The sequence below is a fragment of the Oncorhynchus masou genome, chromosome 12, assembly GCF_036934945.1.
Source record: "Oncorhynchus masou masou isolate Uvic2021 chromosome 12, UVic_Omas_1.1, whole genome shotgun sequence".
Lineage (NCBI taxonomy): Eukaryota > Metazoa > Chordata > Actinopteri > Salmoniformes > Salmonidae > Oncorhynchus > Oncorhynchus masou.
This window is the reverse complement of record NC_088223.1, coordinates 43,468,250-43,488,852: the sequence shown is the minus strand read 5'-3', so window position 1 is coordinate 43,488,852 and position 20,603 is coordinate 43,468,250. Positions and strand designations below refer to the sequence as shown.

General features: G+C 42.2%; 1 protein-coding gene across 1 annotated transcript; it reads right to left on the bottom strand.

Moving 5' to 3' along the window:
* Positions 1-879: 879 nt before the first annotated feature.
* LOC135550145 (lamin-A-like) lies at positions 880-17,034 on the bottom strand. Its single transcript, XM_064980671.1, has 13 exons — positions 16,863-17,034; positions 15,823-16,187; positions 12,484-12,640; positions 12,105-12,230; positions 8,990-9,160; positions 8,634-8,759; positions 3,937-4,157; positions 2,465-2,714; positions 2,195-2,302; positions 1,975-2,094; positions 1,797-1,853; positions 1,480-1,674; positions 880-1,275 (listed from the first exon to the last, which is right to left on the bottom strand). Exons 2-13 carry the CDS (start codon positions 16,164-16,166, stop codon positions 1,240-1,242), a joined length of 1,911 nt encoding a protein of 636 aa, XP_064836743.1. The 5' UTR covers positions 16,167-16,187; positions 16,863-17,034; the 3' UTR covers positions 880-1,239.
* Between the last annotated feature and the right edge of the window lie 3,569 nt (positions 17,035-20,603).

Sequence of the window (20,603 nt, the reverse complement as noted above, 5' to 3'; positions counted from 1 at the left end):
AATACTACAGTGAACTTGTTGGTAGAATTTTGTTTGTGTTTTCCTCAAATTTGCTTTGTTAAAATCCCCAGCTACAATAAATGTGGCCTCAGGATATGTGGTTTGCAGTTTGCAAATTGTCCAGTGTAGTTCTTTGCAGGCCGTTGAGGTATCTGCTTGAGGGGGAATATACACGGCTGTGACTATAACCAAAGAGAATTCTCTTGGGAGGTAATACGGTCGGCATTTGATTGTGAGGTATTCTGGGTCAGGTGAACAAAACGACTTGAGTTCCTGTAGGTTATCACAGTCAAACCATGAGTAGTTAATCATGAAACATACACCCCTGCCTTTCTTCTTCCGAGAGTTATTTTTTCCTGTCTGCACAATGTACTGCGAGAGTATGTTTACAATCCCTGATGTTTCTCTGGAAGGAGATCCTCGCCCTGAGCTCATCTGCTTTATTGTCCAGAGACTGAACATTAGCGAGTAATATACTCGGAAGCAGACTAGAAGTCCATTCCGAATACCTCTTCTCCGCCGAAAGTGTTTTAGAGCAGCCTCTGGAATAAGTTGAATTGCCCTGGGGGGTACGAACAAAAAATCCAATTCGGGAAAGTCATATTCCTGTTCATAATGCTGGTGAGTTACCGCTGCTCTGATATCCAAATTGATTTTCGGCTGTACGTAATAACACAAATAATTTTCTGGGCTAATAATGTAAGAAATAACACACAAAAAAAAATACTGCAAAGTTGCTTGGGACTTAGAAGCAGAGCTGCCATATCTGTCAGCACCATCATACTTGTTCAAACAGCCAATACAATGTGCAGCATTGAATAACAAAACGAGACCACAAGAACAAAGATACACCATGAAAACAACATGAGGCAATTGTATTGATCCATACATAGTTATTCTATTCTATTATTTTATTAATTGTGACATGAATAGAAGCTATATGTGTTACAAATCAGACTGGAGGCATACTGTAACATGCAGGGATCCATTGGGAAAATATATAGCTGACAGTGGCACTAGTGGTTCAATCAAATTGTCATGCCAACAAATTAATCTAACCTTTATTTGTGCTCTGTCTGGATCTAAACATAAATCAAATACAATACATGTGCATGTCTGAATGTATTACAATGTATAAAGTTAGAAAAACTTTATTGGATAAAGAGTATAAAAAAAGATATATATATATAAAAAATTAGATGAAATGGAGTCCATGTGCACCAGTTAGAACTCAAAGCTTCACATGATGGGGCAGTTCTCCATTCTAGATCCACTCTGAAAAATGAGATATATTTTTTAACATACGCTGTTGTTTGTGCAAAATATCTTAATATGTTGAATAGGTCAATGACTACACAACCAGAGTTCTGTGTCATTAAACAGGTTTGTGTGCTTTCCAGCAGATGAAGTGTAGATTTCAAATGGGCCTACTTATAAGGACTAAAAATGTTGTGTGTCTGTGGGACTTATAGGACCTACCCTACGAGACGTGCTGCTGCTCACAACATAGGAGTGTGGGAGGAGACCCTCAGCGATTCCCCCACTTCGGATTGAGCGGGAGGTGGAGGACACAGAGAAGCCGCCGCTGGACTTGCTGTCAGCGGGCAGGCCACAGGAGCCACACCGGCTCCGAAGGTTATACTCACCATCTCCTCCACATGTGCTATGGGCCATCTGCAGGGGGCGTCAGAGATATATCTATTAACCACACATTCATTTTGCTGCATTCCTTATGGATGTGTCAAAGTCCAAAGACACACCCTTTTCATACTCAATTGGCATTTGATTGCACTCACCATGTCATCATCATCCTCGTCAAATAGGGTGCGGGTCACCTTCCTCATAGCCATTTCCTGAATAGAGAGAAAGATCCTATAATATGAACATGTTTGTGGGGCAGGCCGTCATTGAAAATAAGAATTTGTTCTTAAACTGACTTGCCTCATCAAATAAATAAATAAAGTGAGTGCCCACCTCTCCGTTGGCACTGATCAGAGTGGTCTGGAAGTGGTCTCCACTGCCCCATGAGGTCTGGGTCTTCCACACCAGGTCAGAAGGGGGGTTGTGGCTGCCGCCAGCTGCAGATGCCCAGATCTGATTCCCCAAAAGAACATTCAGAAGTATTTTCATTTTTTTCACAGATAAAATGGCCATGTTTAACACAATGGTAATGGAGCTTTTCAGAGACACTTACCGTAACCCTCTGTCCAGCCTTCAGGGTGAATTTAGGGGGGAACTTGAAGGTGACGGGGGTGCCGGAGCCCATCTGTCGCTTCAGCTGCCAGTTTCCCAGGTTCTGGTCCTGTGGGAGTGATGTAGAGGATGGATTTCCTGTAAATCCCTAATTAAAGTGCTAAAGCAGTGGCAGTAGATTTGTAAATGTCACTCTTCAGCCTCATCCTATCAACCTAATAAGAAAACAAACTGACTTTAATGTGTAAAATGCCAAACAAGCCCCTCTCACCTCATCTGCTTTGTTGCTGAGCAACACATACTTCCCATCCAGGTCCACTTCATCCACAGTGACACGTCCAGTGGCAGAAGCCTGCTGGGTGATGCGTGTTCGTGCCACTGTGCCTCCTGTCAGGCCTGAGGCCTCACTGTCGGTGTTGTTGAGACGCCGCTTCTTGGTAGAGGAACTGCAGTGGACGGTATGGGTGCCTGATCCACTTCCTGTCACTCGCGTAGTGGGAGGGCTGGGGGACAGACGCAACCTGGATGGAGTAGAATTGATCCATGGGTTTTAACAACCGAGAAGGGAGAAGAGCAAGAGTCATTTGTGAATGACTGAGTTTGACATGTATTTGTGCTTCTGACCTGTGTATACAGTACTTTTTAATACTGTATGTGCCACATGTGACTGTTTGTAGCCCTGTGAGTAAGTACATGTAAAGTATGTGTGTTTTGTCAGTATGTAAAAATGTACAATATGCATTAGTATTGTAGAAAAGGCTTTCAGATGTAGTATTTCTAGTTCGTCCCTTTAGTTAGAATACCCGACAGATCATCAGTCAATCACCACCAAATTTCTATCCAATCAGAGACATTCTCTTTAGCCTGCTTGTTGTAAGTACCGCCTCCAAGTTGTAATTGCTTATGTATCGTTATTGCTAGCAACTAGCTAGTTAGCTAGGCTAACTATTTTCTATGCATCATGCACACAGTGCATTGCAGTTATGTTTATGCTTGAGATTTAAGAATATTTATGTCCTTTTATTATCGTGGTCAGAGTTTGTTTACATTGTACAGCCTGCTGGTTACTGCGGCAGCTTATTAGAGATAGCAGGTTTAAGTTGTGTTAGTGAGCGCTCTCGCTCTGTCCACCATTTTCATGGTCAGTACACAGTTATTGCACCTTGTAGTGGTCACGTGTCCTTGCGGGCCACTTTATAGCTTACCGTCTATGTTAGCATACTAGAATTGTATTGTGTAGCATTGTATAGACTGCAGATGTATTCTGCTATTGTGATTCATGTTCTCCTATACTGCATTATATTTTAGATGTAATGGAAGCCTATTACATACACCATATTATTTTAAGCCAGTATTGTATTCACATCTGTGTGAAGCCTTATTTCATTACATTTACATAGCAAATTGTAGTAAGCTTATCTGGTTAAACCTTTATACTGTATGCATCTTATAGTAATAATCACATTATTGTGTCCTATAATATGTTCGTTTTTCTATTCCTTGTAAAACCACATCCTACAGTTGTTCATTAAAGAACCCTAAAAAGTACCAGTGTGTAGTTCACGGTGGTGAGGTGACTAGCCAAATAAGACGGCATCCATACTGCTCTAGCCGGCAGCCCTTGTAGTGATTCAATATTGAAACCAGCAAGCTAACTTAGCTATCAGAACAGGTTTAACCCTGCCCTATTTTACAAGTATTGTATGTGTGACTATAAAATGCATATTTCTATGTCTTCTATACCTCTGCTCCTCTCCCTCCAGTAGCTTTCTGTAGGCACAGATCTCCATGTCCAGGGCCAGTTTGACATCCAGCAGCTCCTGATACTCATCCAGCTGCTGCTGCATCCTCTGTCTCATCTCAGCCATCTCTCTCTCCTTATCCCCCAGCAGACGGCGCGTGGAGTCCCTCTCACGAGACAACGCCTCCTCCAGGTCCCTCACCTTCGCCTCACGGGCTGCCAACTGGAATGGGTGGAAAGGTTCTTATGAAATGGGTAAAACTTACTTATTGACAGGGTATACACAGGGTATACACATTTTTAACAGCTAAGCTAGCTAGCTAACTTACTTTAATGGTTGTCTGTGTGGTTGGCCCTTTTCCAGGTAGGAATGTGAGAAAATATATCTACAGGAAAGTACGTCAACTTTTCAAAGCGATGAAAGAGCGTTCGGATTTCTATCACCTGAAACGTGCAGAAACATGTAAACACGTTGCACGAGCTCTAGAAGTAGGCATGCGTCTCATGCATGTATTTTCATCTTATATGAATGCATCAGGTGATAGAAATCATCTGAAAGCACTACCAGCACTTTGAAAAGTTGATGCAATTATCTAAAGGACAACCCGCACAGACAACTGGTAAAGTACGTTTAAATATAATTTTGTTTAACATTCTTGCTTGTAGAGCTTGTGAGAAGAAATTTTCCAAATAAATGTAAGGCAGCCCAGCCCTAACACCTGACATTCTGCTAATTATTTGTATTAGACACTATTCATTTAACTATTCAATTCTCTCTTGTTTTGGAGTAAGATGGATGTCTAAACCCACTAACTATTTACATAGGCGTTCTTTGTATGATATGAAATAAAGTGTTGATTCTTTGAATTAAGTATAGTGTATTTTATGGTGATTTAATATTCCCAGTTTGTCTGTTTCATTTGATTGTCACTCACTCTCAATTTGACTGATATTGCATAGATTTGCAGCTGATGTCCTTGATCATCGGTGTAACAAAACCTGTATGTCTGACATGGGATGCAACCCCTTCAACCACTTCATACCCGACAAACCAGCATCCATTATCCTAGTTGGGCTAGGATAACAGTACTTTAGGTCTAAGGGTGGGTGACATCACCACACAATGGTTACTAGGATTTTGTCTCACTTTGTCTTTCCTTGATTCCTCACATCCCATTTCCTCATCTGTATTGTATTGCAACTGTATTGGATGAGAAGCTACAAGGTCCCTACCCTTCTGACCTTCTCCAATGGGTTTTGAGAAGGAGGAGAGGAATCGAGGAAGGATGAATTGAGAAGTAGCTTAGCACCTGTCAACTAGCTAATGTGCGACACACTCACACATCCTTCTCCGCATCAACCTCAGCAGTCAGCAGAGCAGAATGTGTGAACTGAATCAATCTAACACCCCCATTGGAATGTGACACAAAACAAGGGGCGGTGTGCTTTAGGACCATGTGGACACCTCCGAGCGGTCAGGTAGACTGTTTGAAGAGTTTAAACCAACTGGATTAAAAATAAATAATAATGTCCCCCCCACTTCCGAAGTTGCACCCCGGTTTAATTCTGCTACATTGACTCAGATCACGGCGGATCACTGTCGGCGGAGTAGGAGGATGTGAAAGGGGTGTGACTGGAGCAGAGGTGAGTTCTAGTAGCCAATGTAATGTGATGTCTTCCCCCTGAGACTTAAAGTAGTGTCTCCTGTCCATCATGAATTTATCTATATCTTAATACAATAAGCATATCAGCTGCGGGAGGATTTTGCGTCAATTTGCTTCATTCTGCTACACTCACTGTCCTCCAGTGGTTGGCAAGCTAACTTCAAGTGTCATTTGATTATGTTCGTACTATGTTCGTTCTCAATTCGTGGAAACATGAGTCTCATAAAATGTCTGTGTCCAGTTGCAGTGGGGTCGTTTGAATTTAGAAAATGCTCTGTTATTAAAATAAATCTAATTTATTCTCCATGAAGTAATCCACCAATGTGCATGCCGCCATATTGTCTATTTCAAATATGTTTTCATTGATTGAGACAGGTGAGTGTCATCTTAGGGGGTAAACATCTTTTGGGGTTAAATCACATTATCTGGTGTTAAAATCTGTAGCTAAACCTACCCTTGTAATGAAGGTGGAACTTAGGGATTTTTTACATTTTATTTCCACTTTATTTAACCAGGAAGGCCAGTTGAGGAACAAGTTCTCATTTACAACTGCGACCTGGTCAATATAAAGCAAAGCAGTGCCACAAAAACAACACAGAGTTACACATGGGATAAACAAATGTACAGTCAATAACACAATAGAAAAATCTGTATGCAGTGTGTGCAAATGAAGTAAGGAGGTAAGGTAATAAATAGGCCATAGTGGTGAAGTAATTACAATTTAGCATTTAACACTGGAGTGATAGATGTGCAGATGAGGCTGTGCAAGAAGAAATACTGGTGTGCAAAAGAGCAGAAAAACAAATACAGGATGAGGTAGGTAGTTTGTTGGGTGGGCTATTTACAGATGGGCTGTGTACAGCTGCAGCGATCGGAAGCTGCTCTGACAGCTGATGCTTAAAGTTAGTGAGGGAGATATAAATCTCCAACTTCAGTGATTTTTGCAATACGTTCCAGTCATTGGTAGCAGAGAACTGGAAGAAAAGGATGCCGAAGTAGGTGTTGGCTTTGGGGATGACCAGTGAAATATACCTGCTGGAGTGTGTGCTATGGGTGTGTGTTGATATGGTGACCAGTCAGCTGAGCTTTGCCTAGCAAAGACTTATAGATGACCTGGAGCCTGTGGGTTTGGCGACAAATATGTAGTGAGGACCAGCCAACGAGAGCATTCAAGTGGCAGTGGTGGGTAGTATATGGGGCTTTGGTGACAAAATGGATGGCACTGTGATAGACTGCATTCAATTTGCTGAGTAGTGTTGGAGGCTATTTAGTAAATGACATCGCCGAAGTCTAGGATCGGTAGGGTGAAGAGTGGAGGCTTTGTTGTGAAAAAGGAAGCCGATTCTAGATTTAATATGAGTCTGGAAGGAGAGTTTACAGTCTAGCCAGACACCTAGGTATTTGTAGTTGTCCACATATTCTAAGTCAGAACCGTCCAGAGTAGTGATGCTAGTTGGGCGGGCGGGCGGGTGCCGGCAGAGATCAATTGAAGAGCATGCATTTTGTTTTGCTAGCATTTAAGAGCAGTTGGGGGCCACGGAAGGAGTGTTGTATGCCATTGAAGCTTGTTTGGAGGTTTGTTAACACAGTGTCCAAAGAAGGGCCGGATGTATACAGAATGGTGTCTTCTGCGTAGAGGTGGATCAGAGAATCACCAGCAGCAAGAATGACATCATTGATATACACAAAGAAAAGAGTCGGCCCGAGAATTGAACATGCATGCATGAATTTAACATGCATGAGCCCAAGGCTTTTACGGTTACGGAAGTCAACAAATGAGAGCGCCTGGGGACAAACAGGGCCTGGGTTAACCTGACACGCACAGGAGAGAACCATTATTATCAAATATCACTGTCATGATGGTATGCAGAAAATAACATTTTAAGGTTCATTTAACTTCAAAATACATCACCAGATATGTTGTTGAAATAAAACTAATGTTATGTACCATCCTGGTGTGATGATGCAGTTCAACATTATCCCCACAAGGTGTCAGTGCTAGCATCTGTAAAGTTCAGCTTTACTGTAAACACACCACTAACTTGGTCTTGGAAAGTGAGGCTGATAATACATGATTTGCACAAGCTAGCGGTTCATTAAAACTAGTTTGTTTCTTTTAAAAAGTAAGTGGGCAATACACTTGGGTAAAATATAGTTGTGTTTTGGAGGATGCAGACGAAGAACTGAGTGACATTGGTTAGGGGGAGAGGGGTTGATAGTTGGGTAATTACTGCTGCTAGCTAACTTATGAGGTAAACAATGTGGTGGCAGTCAAACATTGAATTTATATGCTAGCTACATAGTTACTTTGTTGGCTGTCGTGAGAGATATTAATTTATCTAGCTAGTTGGCTAACAATGTAAACTGATATTTTTCTACCTTCACATCACGCTAGCTCCAGTGATATTATTTGCTGAATGAAACACCAGAGCAAACAGAAAATATACAGGAAATAAATGTTGTCTGATGATTTTGTTTAGTGGATCTGGTATTAACAAGTCAATGTGTGTATATTAGTCATTTGTTCCGTTTTCTGGTTGGATCTAGCTAGCAATTATGGCGCGCTGCAGCACCAGATGTGAACTGGGGAATAATCTCTTGTGGAGCGATGAAACGGTGAGAATCTGTCAAGCCTCAAGTACAATTATGTGATTACGAGCAGCAGTAGTTCCTGGTTTGGGTTTTTCTGACAAATCAGGATTGTGCGAAGGCGGCGTTTAACTAGTGCAGTGATTTTTAAGTCTGTGTGTGGATGATAACCAGTTTCCACTAACAAAAATGTGCTTTTTGGCCATGATAAACACAGGTGAAATTAGCGAAAAAGAGGGTTTTGGCAGAGAGTTTCCATTTGCAATGGAGGAGACTTAGCTTCCTTCCTTTCCACAAAGGTAATCACAATTGTTAAATGGCTTGAAATGACAAACTTTCGCAAGATAATTTTACTTCTGGGTAACCGAGATTAACTGTGGAATCTTTTGGTTGCGCATGTGTATATAACGTGTTATTATTTTGACAAACCTGCACAAATACTATACCTGTTTTTGCAGCTGGCTGAGTTGGGAGGACATAGACTCGATGCGTACTCTGGTCTGCTGCAGCTCCTCATGGGCTGCCCCTACCAGGTGACTGCTCCTGTCAGCAGACTGACGGGCATTCTCCAACTGGCAGAGAACAACAAAAGGGCATCAGTCCTTGGGAGCATGGGGCCCAGAATCAGTGGTCGTCTAAACTGATGCTTTTCATCCCTTAGCTATGCTGATGAAATGTGTACTCAAATCTCTCAAATGGTAGCATGCATGTTGGCCTGCAGCTTTCTGAATATACTACTAGCAGGCACATTGCACATCATGAAGCTCTCTTTCTCAACCTCAAAATCTGATGGATGGGCTACCTTAGATGTATAGGTTTTCTCTATGTCATCCTTGTACATCTTGATCTGTAGCTCGTGCTGGGAGCGCATCTCTATCAGGGCCTCGGCCAGCCTGCTCTCAAAGTCCTCCTGTTTTCCGTTACCCAGCTCCACCATGCAAGACTCGTGGCGTCTCTTCGTTTCTCTCAGCTCCTGTAAGAGATTTATCAACAAAACTAAATCTTAAGGACCGGTTTCCCCGACTCAGATTAAGCCTGTTCCTGGATTCAAAATAATTCTCAATGGCAAGTGTTTGTACATTCACTCTGCCAAAACAGTACACAGTAAAGGCGTCCGCATACATAGGTTTGGTTTGCTTCGAGTAGAACTCGGCTAGGCGAAACAAACATCTGTGCTCCCACATTCCCTCAAGACAATATTACTGTTTTTTGTTTTTTTGTCCCTCTTGAGCCACTGTAGCAACAACATAGCCAGAAACACTTCCACAAAATATTCAGGAAATAAATACATTTATTTTGAGGGCTAACATGCTGACCACACAGCCAGTGTTGCATTTCAGGTTAAATAACAACCCAATGTTTATATCCCAGGACAAATTAGCTAGCAACAGCAAGCTAGCTAGCTAAATGTCAATGAATATTTCATTTGTTTCGACTTGTCCCCAAACTAATATAGTTGGTTCAGAGTTTGTTTTGATATTTCAACCTACATGTCCTGATCATGTCCGGTGTGGATGGACCAAATCAACATGCGTGCGATGGCACATGAGGACGCACGCATCTAGTCTATTTATTTATTTTATTTTACCTTTATTTAGCTAGGCAAGTCAGTTAAGAACATATTCTTATTTACATTGATGGCCTGGCAAAAGGCCTCCTACAGGGACAGGGGCTTAAAAATGTAAATATATGACAAAACACACGACACAACAAGAGAGACACCACAACACTACATGAAGAGAGACCTAAGACAACAACACAGCTTGGCAGCAACACATGACAAAACACGGTTGCAACACAACATGGCAGTAGCACAAAACATGGTACAAACATTATTGGGCACAGACAACAGCACAAAGGGCAAGAAGGTAGAGACAACAATACATCACACGAACAGCCACAAGTGTCAGTAAGAGTATCCATGATTGAGTCTTTGAATGAAGAGATGGAGATAAGACTGTCAAGTTTGAGTGGTTTTTGCAGCTCGTTCCAGTCACTAGCTGCAGCAAACTGATAAGAGGAGCGACCCAGGGATGTGTGCGCTTTGGGGACCTTTAACAGAACGTGACTGCCAGAATGGGTGTTGTATTTGGGGAATGAGGGCTGCAGTAGGTATCTCAGATAGGGGGAGTGAGGCCTAAGAGGGCTTTGTACATTAGCATCAACCAGTGGTTCTTGCGACGGCTATACGGAGATTACTAGTTTACAGAGGAGTATAGAGTGCAGTGATGTGTCCTATAAGGAGCATTGATGAAAAATCTGATGACAGAATAGTAAAGAACATATAGCTAAGGTGTTTGGTAAACTATTTCTCAAGAGAAAAATGTGCACGAAAACTAGTAATCTCGTTGAGTGAAGAGGGAAGAGGCGACTCCAGGATGCTATCCTTCTGGGAAGAGTTGCAAAGAAAAAAACGTATCTCAGACTGGCCATTAAAAAGAGAAGATTAAGATGGGCATAAAAAACACAGACACTGGACAGAGGAACTCTGCCTAGAAGGCCAGCATACCGGAGTCGCCTCCTCACTGTTGACGTTGAGACTGGTGTTTTGCGGGTACTATTTAATGAAGCTGCCAGTTGAGGACTTGTGAGGAGTCTGTTTCTCAAACTAGATACTAATGTACTTGTCCTCTTGCTCAGTTGTGCACTGGGGCCTCCCACTCCTCTTTCTATTATGGTTCGAGCCAGTTTGCGCGTTGTACAAGATCTTCCGTTTCTTGGCAATTTATCACATGGAATAGCCGTTTTTCAGAACAAGATTAGACTGACGAGTTTCAGAAGAAAGTTATTTGTTTCTGGCCATTTTGAGCCTGTAATCGAACCCACAAATGCTGATGCTCCAGATACTCATCTAGTCTAAAGAAGGCCAGTTTTATTGCTTCTTTAATCAGGACAACAGTTTTCAGCTGTGCTAACATAATTGCAAAAGGGTTTTCTAATGATCAATTAGCCTTTTAAAATGATAAACTTGGATTAGCTAACTCAACGTGCCATTGGAACACAGGAGTGATGGTTGCTGATAATGGGCCTCTGTACGCCGATGTAGATATTCCATTAAAAATCTGTCGTTTCCATCTACAATAGTCATTTACAACATTAACCATGTCTACACTGTATTTCTGATCAATTTTAAGTTATTTTAATGGACATTTTTTCATTTTTTTTCTTACCCCTAACTTTTTAACAGTAGTGTATGTGCGAATTGTTTCGACTGGGAAGCATATGGTAAGCTTTTAATTTAGCCAATTACCTTTAGCTGGCGAATTAGCTTTAGTTGCCTCAATAAATGCTTTCAATATGGATTTCTACAAATTATAGTTGGTTTGAAGTTAAGACATTGAAATTTGGAGCTATTAACCTTTTCAAATATTATTCCATGTACATTTTGTAATTTATTGATGGTCCTTAAATAGCCCCATAAGGATATTGAATGTCAAACCAAATTGACCATGGGCATTATGATGGGGTCATGTGCAGCTGTGCTCCTAATTGATGATTACTTTGCTGCTGCCAGCTGTGGGCATGAGGGCAGGATTGATATAAACCCAACCCAAGGAAAACTGTTATGGAACCCTTCATTACGTGACATACCATTTATTCCTATTGTCTCGCAAAGAGTTCGCAAGAGTTTTGTACGAGACTGACTTTATGACAAAAATTATTCTATTTACACTTTGTAATCAATTTTAACACTATAACAAATGTTTCTGTCTCATATCGATGCAACATAGGCTGTTTTCAAAACAAGAAGTTTTTTAGGGGCAGTTGCTGTTTAATCTTAATCGAGAAACATTACTGACCCATAATGATTACTACTAGTTTTACTGCAAACTAGTCATGGAGGTCTAGTTAAAATGTCTTAAAATGATGATTATCATCATCATGGTAACAGTAGTGACAATGTCTGACAGTCTGACCTCAGTGTAGAGGTTCTTCTGGAACTCCAGCTCTTCTTTTACTGTCTGGATGCGGTTCTCTCCATCCACTCTCCTCAGCATCTCATCCTGCAGCTGCTTCTTAGCATCGCTCAGACTGGTCTCCAGCTGATCGAGTCAGAAAGAGAAATAAGATGTTAGGGTATGGCATTCACACACATGTAGGCAAGCGCACACAAGCATGCACACAATGAGAAGAGATAACAGTGTCAACTAGATGAAGAGATTGAATCAGAATGAACTGGAGTGAAAAAAGTCAGTGACTCACTAAAGCAATAGTGGAACAATAGTGTTGGACAATAGCTGTGTGAATGGGATTGATAGTGTCTTGGAGAACCAGACAAATTGTGAGTGCTTTCACCTTGGCTAGCTGGGCCTTTAGGTTTCTAACCTCTGCCTCAAGGTTGCGTTTCTGTCCCAGGGCAGTGGTCAGGGATGCATCCTTAGAGTTCAACAAAGCCTCCAGGTCCTTCAGCCGGAGTAGCGCCCCTGCCAGGTCGGACTCCTTCTTTGTGTTCCTGAGGAGACATGCATTCACTGGAATCACTGGCTTGTATGAACATAATTATGATGAGCAGTCTCGGAGTGTTGAGTAGATTTTTATATTAATATAATAAAAAAATATGTAATTTTATCTGTCTCCAATCTCAATTGCTACAGAAAGAGAGAATGTCAGTAACGAGTGTACCTACACTGACTTGATTACCTACACTGATTATCCCTTCAACAAATAAATCATGTAGATGTAGAACTGTTTTTACAACAGTTACTTTTTTTCATTCATACAGCTGTATCCTGTGGCTATTTTAGGGAGATGAAAGCCTGGAGGAGAAAGGTGGGAAAGCCTGGGAATGGGTGGGGGTGTTTCCAGCCCTGTGCTATGAGTCATAGTTATATCTATATCCATCCACTGTGACGCATGTGGTAGCCACAAGCCACAACCGTCTTTGTTTGGTTGAGAGACTGCCATGGCAACCCGGCCTGCCTTTGCCAAACACAAGGCTGTCACCATCTCAATATTTATGAAAAAATAATGGAAGCGGGGAGTGGAACACTCCAAACACTGCCACGTATTGTACATTTAAGTTGTGTCCCAAATGGTACTCTATTCCCTTCACAATGCGCTACTGTTGACCAGAGCCCTATGGGCCATGGTCAACAGTTGTGTACTTTGTAAGAAATAAGGTGCCATTTGGGACACAGAATGATGACTGGAAAGCACAAACGGGAAAGTGTTAGTCACTGTGCTTGGATGCTGTATAGTAGGATGGGATGGGAGCTGTTTGGCTGGATGATGGTTGCAGTCAAACTGCATTGAGCAATGAGGAAAATGAAGGAATATGCAAAATAAAACCGGAATCATTTGACACATGCAGAAGGCGTAGGAAGTGGGTGTGTGTAGGCAAACTACACCGGACAGTTTCATTTGGTGCACCACCCTGTTCACGAAAATGGATCGCTCCTACAGTCACGTGACCATAGCTTGTTATGTAAAGAAGGCAGACAGACATCGAAGGCATTCAGTTACTGTTCGATTTAACATTAGAATGGGGAAAAACTTGTGAGCTAAGCGACTTTGAGTGTGATACAATCATAGGTGCCAGCCACGATGGTTCCAATATCTCAGAAACGGCCGCCCTATGCACAAAACAGTACTGTAGTAATGAGGTTTGTGCAGTGGGCTATAGGCCCAAAATATTATCACCGCCTATTGGCTTTGCTTTCAATTCTCCTGCCAATGCATTGTTGTTCTTAGACAATTTTTTTGAGATAGGCTATATGATCACGCTAATAGATCAGTTGTTGTATTACTTGTGAGGCACAGCTGAGTGAGCATAAATTTGAATAATTTGCTTTTTTAGTGGGCTGATGGAGCCTGCATCTGATAGTCAGTCTGAGCTCAGCAGAGGGAGAGGGCAGCAGACGGTCCACCTCTCAATGTCCCTCCACTCTCCCTTTCCTCCGCTGACAATGACTGAAATGGACAGCATCATCCATCTGATGGTGAAACTCGAATCGCACCATATTTTGTCTGCCAAATTAATGTTGTTACTCCTATGACCAGAAAAAATGAAATATTCCTCGGTATTAAAAATGATTAAGTAGGGAGAATGCACATTTTATGACTTATAAAAGTGTTAAATAGAAAGTGTTGACAGTGCTGAGTAAAAACTTTGACATGAACTCACTCATAAAAATAGCAGCTCTTTGCTGTATTCATTGACAGTCTGTCTCTAGTCATGGTTTTAAAAGTGTAGAAATCTCACAGTATCAACACCTGCTATATTACTGCAGACACGATAATCTGAGCCATCTGATTGGCCATTGATAGGCCAATGCACTTGATTTGCTCCTCCTGGGCCTGTTCTGGAGGCAAAGGGGGCACCGACCCAGTACTAGGGATGGCAGTTCGTACCTTCAGATATATGAAATGGTAACACGTCGCCTACCTGGCGTGTAGGGAAGCTGAATTGAGTGCAGCTACCGCCAACAGCGTGAGACTAATAAAAAAAAATTAGGATCGCAAGGCTTATCGTTGGGTTTTTTACAGAAATGTTTGGCCATTGACTAGGAATGCCGGTTGATGAGCACTGCAATAGAGCATCTTTGGGATCTTTGGGATGGGATGGAACGGGCTGTTCGCAGCATGAATGTACCGCCTTCCAATCTGAAGCAACTGCATGATGCCATCGCATCAGCATTGACCAACATCCCTGTGGAATTTTTCCGACGCCTTGTAGAATGCCCTGAAGAAATCAGTCTGTTCTGGAGGCAGAGGGGGCTATGACCCGGTACTAGATTTAGTACCTAATAAACTGCCCGGTGAGTGTATATGCTACTGATAAGCACAGAAACAGCGTACTTCATTTCAAATCCTTTCATGCATGATAAGTGATGCATTTTAGGCTAATCCATATTATCTTAAAGCCTGATTAAATTGTATTTGAGGTCAAAGGCAAACAAGCTTTTGATCAGAATCAGAACGTCTTCAAAAGGCATTCAAGCATCCCAGTGCCCACAAGAATGGAGATGTAATACAAAACATCTGGATCTGTTCAGATCTTAGGAAACTGTATATTTGCATACATTTTTAAATCAGAGAGACAAAATTTCAGTTGAAACCTCAGACATAGTCGTTCACGTGGTCAATGCATGCTCTTGAGTTGGTTCCCTAAGTGGTTGTTATATAACCACTGGAGACATTGTGGCAGTATAACTTTTACATCTTAAACCTATTTGGGTGAGTCAGAGAACCCAAACTACTCCAGAATGGAAACAGTAGGCATGGAAAGTTTGAATCCAACGCTTAACCATCACACACACTTTCATAAGTTCAACTGACTCTGTAAACCTGTGCAAAATGTGCCTAACTTTTCTGGCTGTCACAGAATGATGTAATCAGACATTCTTACTCTAATTAATATTAATAGTCTAATAATACTAAACTCAGTTCAACTGAATGGCACATCAACGCTCCACCGCTCTCCCTGCACTCTAATGACACACAGACACACAGACACACAAACACACACACACCAGGACATTACAGTATGAATGTGTTGCGGTCTTTACAGGGAAGTGCGCAATAGCTATATGGCAGATTATCTTTCTTAATTGAGGGCTTTATCAATTGCATGGTGGGGTTTATAGGATAAAAACATGTTTTTTATATTGGAATATACACCGATGCTGTAGGTACCTGGCCTTGAGCTCCTTGTAGTCCTCCCGCACCTTGCCTAGTTCCAGCTGCAGGCGTGCACGCTCTTTGGCCACCGAGTCAAGAGTCTGCCTGGCATCAGCAAGCTCGGCCTCATAAGCAGCCTTCATGCCCTTCATCTCCCGGCTAATCTCGGTCTCCGATTCAGTAATGCGCAGCCGCAGCCCCGCATTCTCAGATTCCAGCGAGCGCACCTTGTCGATGTAGACGGCCAGGCGGTCATTGAGGTTGCATAGGTCATCCTTCTCCTGCAGCCGCGTGATGCGGTTGGGGGAGAGCGGGGTGCCCACGCCGCGGGGGGTTCGATTCTGGTTAGGTGTCGTCATGATTGGTGAAGGTAGCCTAGTCTGTACAGGGAGATAAAGATCAGAATTTCAGAACAAGGCCTATACAAAAGTCAATTAACTTGTCATTTGCATATGAATACCACAAACACTCAAATAATCATGAACTTCATATAATCATAAATCTCAGCACTGTTACCATAGGCCTTTCTAGACAGTAGATTCCAACCCTACCGTTACTCTTCTTTACAATGAGCTGCGGTTGTGGCAACTGCTAGCTAGTGTGTGGACAAAAATTGCAGTTTTCGATCAGTTTTGATATAGGTAAAAGTTGGAGTACAGTGGAACATCCCATCCCTGCATTGAGTCACTTTTTCCGACCCATATCTCGTGCCGGCTCTGCAGTCTCTTAATCTAACCATGATTGTTCCGACCCCAGTGCAGCTCAGTGTTAACAAGCATAACGGTAAGGTCGGAATCTGCTGGCTAGACATTAACATGCAAAAATTGAAAAATGTTATCTAACCTTCCAAAAGAAAGTCCTGCTGCTGGAATTTGAAAACAACTGAGTCTACTCATTCAAAACTTTGGCCATAGAAAGGCTAATCATAATTTAATTTGTATTTTTTTTAAATATATTATCTGTTGGCTAGTCTTTATGTAATAATTGGATGATCAACTCAAACAAAAACATAAGTTGTGTCTCTATTTCATAGGACAATCTTCCATGAGTCTTACCTTGAAAGGTGTTGTAGGAGGGGGAAAATGTAAATCAGCGTTTGTCTGATGGTCAACTTGTCTTTCTGACTGTGAAAATAGCTCCAGTTGTCAGTGTATGTTCTGTAAATGAATTACCAGCCTGAGAATCAGTCTGTTAGTGCCCATATAGTTGACCACAGAGAGAGAGAGAGAGAGAGATTTCCTCAATGCTCCGCCTATCTTCCCCTCTCTTCATTCACTGGGTGTGTGTGAACTTTAGGGATGAATGTTGAATTGCCCAAGTAAATTCATGATGCTACATTTAAATTGCAAAACAATTGCTCAACACTAAAAGGGTTAATGTAAACATAGTTTGTCAGCATTAAATTCCATGCTTCTTTTATTTCATTTGTGTACAGATTTTGCCTCTACATGAGTATATCAACTATGAGGTTATAGAAAACATTTAATATTTGATGGTAGGCTATGCAGTCAGAAGTCATCCCTATTCGTGGCAGCTGAACACTTCAATATAAACCCAAAATAATCCCTCACAAACAATGTGATTAAAAACACAAATGGGTATTTACATTGATGATTATTTCAAGACAATATTTAGTTCCAGTAAAACCATAATAACTAGGCAATGGAATTCTGCAGACTGTGGTGGAGAGCAACTGTAGCTATGACTCATAGACAAGAGGAAAGAAGTAGCCTAGTCCTCCCTAGTGCTACAAGCAAGGGAAGCAAAGCAATCACTTGGAAACCAATAAAGATATGTTTTAATAAACTAGTGTATGTAATCAAATCGTGAGAAAGATTGCACACTGAATGTTTATTTTATTTATTTTATTTCACCTCCATTTAACTAGGTAGGGCAGTTGCGACCTGGCCGAGATAAAGCAAGGCAGTGTGACAAAAACAACACAGAGTTACACATAAACAAATGTACAGTCAATAACACAATAGAAACATTTATGTACATTGTGTGAAAATGTAGAAGAGTAGGAAGGTAAGGCAATAAATAGGCCATATAGGCGAAATAATTACAATTTAGCAATAACACTGGGTGATAGATGTGCAGATTATGATGTGCAAGTAGAGATACTGGGGTGCAAAAGAGCAAGAATATAAATAACAATATGGGGATGAGGTAGTTGGGTGTGCTATTTACAGATTGGCTGTGTACAGGTACAGTGATCGGTAAGCTGCTCTGACAGCTGATGCTTAAAGTTAGTGAGGGAGATATGTCTCCAGCTTCAGTGATTTTTGCAATTCGTTCCAGTCATTGGCAGCAGAGAACTGGAAGGAAAGGCAGTGGAAGTGTTGGAAGTGTTGGCTTTGGGGATGAACAGTGAAATATTCCTGCTGGAGTGCTATTGGTGGGTGTTGCTATGGTGTCCAGTGAGCTGAGATAAGGCGGGGCTTTACCTAGCATAGACTTATAGGTGACCTGGAGCCAGTGGGTTTGGCGACGAATATGTAGCGAGGGCCAGCCAACGAGAGCATACAGGTCGCAGTGGTGGGTAGTATATAGGGCTTTGGTGACAAAACGGATGTGATAGACTACATCCAGTTTACTGAGTAAACTGTGTCGGAGGCTATTTTGTAAATGAAATCGCCGAAGTCAAGGATCGGTAGGATAGTCAGTTTTACGAGGGTATGTTTGGCAGCATGAGTGAAGGAGGCTTTGTTGCAAAATAGGAAGCCGATTCTTGATTTACTTTTGGATTGGAGATGCTTAATGTGAGTCTGGAAGGAGAGTTTACAGTCTAACCAGACACCCAGGTATTTGTAGTTGTCCACAAGTCAGAACTGTCCAGAGTAGTGATGCTAGTCGGGCGGGCGGGTGCGGGCAGCAATCGGTTGAAGAGCATGCATTTAGTTTTACTAGCATTTAAAATTAGTTGGAGGCCACGGAAGGAGTGTTGTATGGCATTGAAGATCGTTTGGAGGTTTGTTAACACAGTGTCCAAAGAAGGGCCAGATGTATACAGAATGGTGACGTCTGCGTAGAGGTGGATAACCAGCAGCAAGAGCGACATTATTGATATATATACAGAGAAAAGTATTTGCACGAGAATTTAACCTTGTGGCACCCCCATAGAGACTGTCAGAGGTCCGGACAACAGGCCCTCTGATTTGACACACTGAAACTCTATCTGAGAGGTAGTTGGTGAACCAGGCGAAGCAGTCATTTGAGAAAGCAAGGCTGTTGAGTCTGCCAATAAGAATGTGATGATTGACAGGGTTTGAAAGCCTTGGCCAGGTCGATGAAGATAGCTGCACAGTACTGTCTTTTATCGATGGCGGTTTTGATATCTTTTAGGACCTTGAGCGTGACTGAGGTGCACCCATGACCAGCTCGGAAACCAGATTGCATAGTGGAGAAGGTACGGTGGGATTCGAAATGGTTGGTGATCTGTTTGTTAACTTGGCTTTCAAAGACTTTAGAAGGGCAGGGCAGGGTGGATATAGGTCTCTAACAGTTTGGGTCTAGAGTGTCTCCCTCTTTGAAGAGGGGGATGACCGTGACAGCTTTCCAATCTTTGGGGATGTCAGACGATACGAAAGAGAGGTTGAACAGACTAGTAATAGGGGTTGCAACAATTTTGGCCGATAATTTTAGGAAGAGATGGTCCAGATTGTTGTGAGCCCAGCTGATTTGTAGAGATCCAGATTTTTCAGAACATCAGCTGTCTGGATTTGGGTGAAGGAGAAGCAGTGGGCAGCTGGGAGGAGGTGCTCTTATTCTCCAATGTCCCAAAACCTTTTGGAATGAATGCTACAGGATGCAAATTTCTGTTTGAAAAAGCAACTGACTGTGTATATTGGTTCCTGACTTGCCTGAAAAGTTGCATATTGTGGGGGCTATTTGATGCTAATGCAGAATGCCACAGGATGTTTTTGTGCTGGTGAAGGGCACTCAAGTCTGGGGTGAACCAAGGGCTATATCTGTTCTTAGTTCTACATTTTTTGAATGGGGCATACTTATTTAAGATGGTGAGGAATGCACTTTTAAAGAGCAATCAGGCATCCTCTACTGACGGGATGAGGTCAATATCCTTCCAGGATACCCAGGCCAGGTCGATTAGAAAGGCCTGCTCGCTGTAGTGTTTTAGAGAGCATTTGACAGTGATGAGGGGTGGTCGTTTGACCACGGACCCATTACGGATGCAGGCAATGAGGCAGTGATTGCTGAGATCCTGATTGAAGACAGCAGAGGTGTATTTAGAGGGCGAGTTGGTCAGGATGATTTCTAAGAGGGTGCCCATGGTTATGGATTTAGGGTTGTACCTGGTAGGTTCCTTGATAATTTGTGTGAGATTGAGGGCATCGATCTTAGATTGTAGGACGGCCGGGGTGTTAAGCATATCCCAGTTTAGGTCAACCAACAGTACGAACTCTGAAGATAGATGGAGGGCAATCAATTTACTTATGGTGTCCAGGGCACAACTGGGGCTGAGGGGGGTCTATAACAAGCGGCAACGGTGACGGTGAAAGTAGAAGCTCAAATTGTTTGGGCACAGACCTGGATAGTATGAAGGAACTCTGCAGGCTCTCTCTGCAGTAGATTGCAACTCCGCCACCTTTGGCAGTTCTATCTTGTTGGAAAACGTTGTAGTTGGGTATGGAAAATTCAGGATTTTTGGTGGCTTTCCTAAGCCAGGATTCAGACATGGCTAGGACATCAGGGTTGACGGAGTGTGCTAAAGCAGTGAATAAAACACATTTAGGGAGGAGGCTTCTGATGTTAACATGCATGAAACCAAGACTTTT

Bases quoted from the DNA above. Each gene is read 5' to 3' on its own strand.
- LOC135550145 (XM_064980671.1), bottom strand. From the start codon at position 16,166: ATGACGACACCTAACCAGAATCGAACCCCCCGCGGCGTGGGCACCCCG. The intron at 2,095-2,194 runs GTAAGTGTCTCT...TTGGGGAATCAG, and splicing joins AGGCTGGACAGAGGGTTACG to ATCTGGGCATCTGCAGCTGG. The intron at 1,276-1,479 runs GTAGGTCCTATA...CTCATTTTTCAG, and splicing joins GCAGCAGCACGTCTCGTAGG to AGTGGATCTAGAATGGAGAA.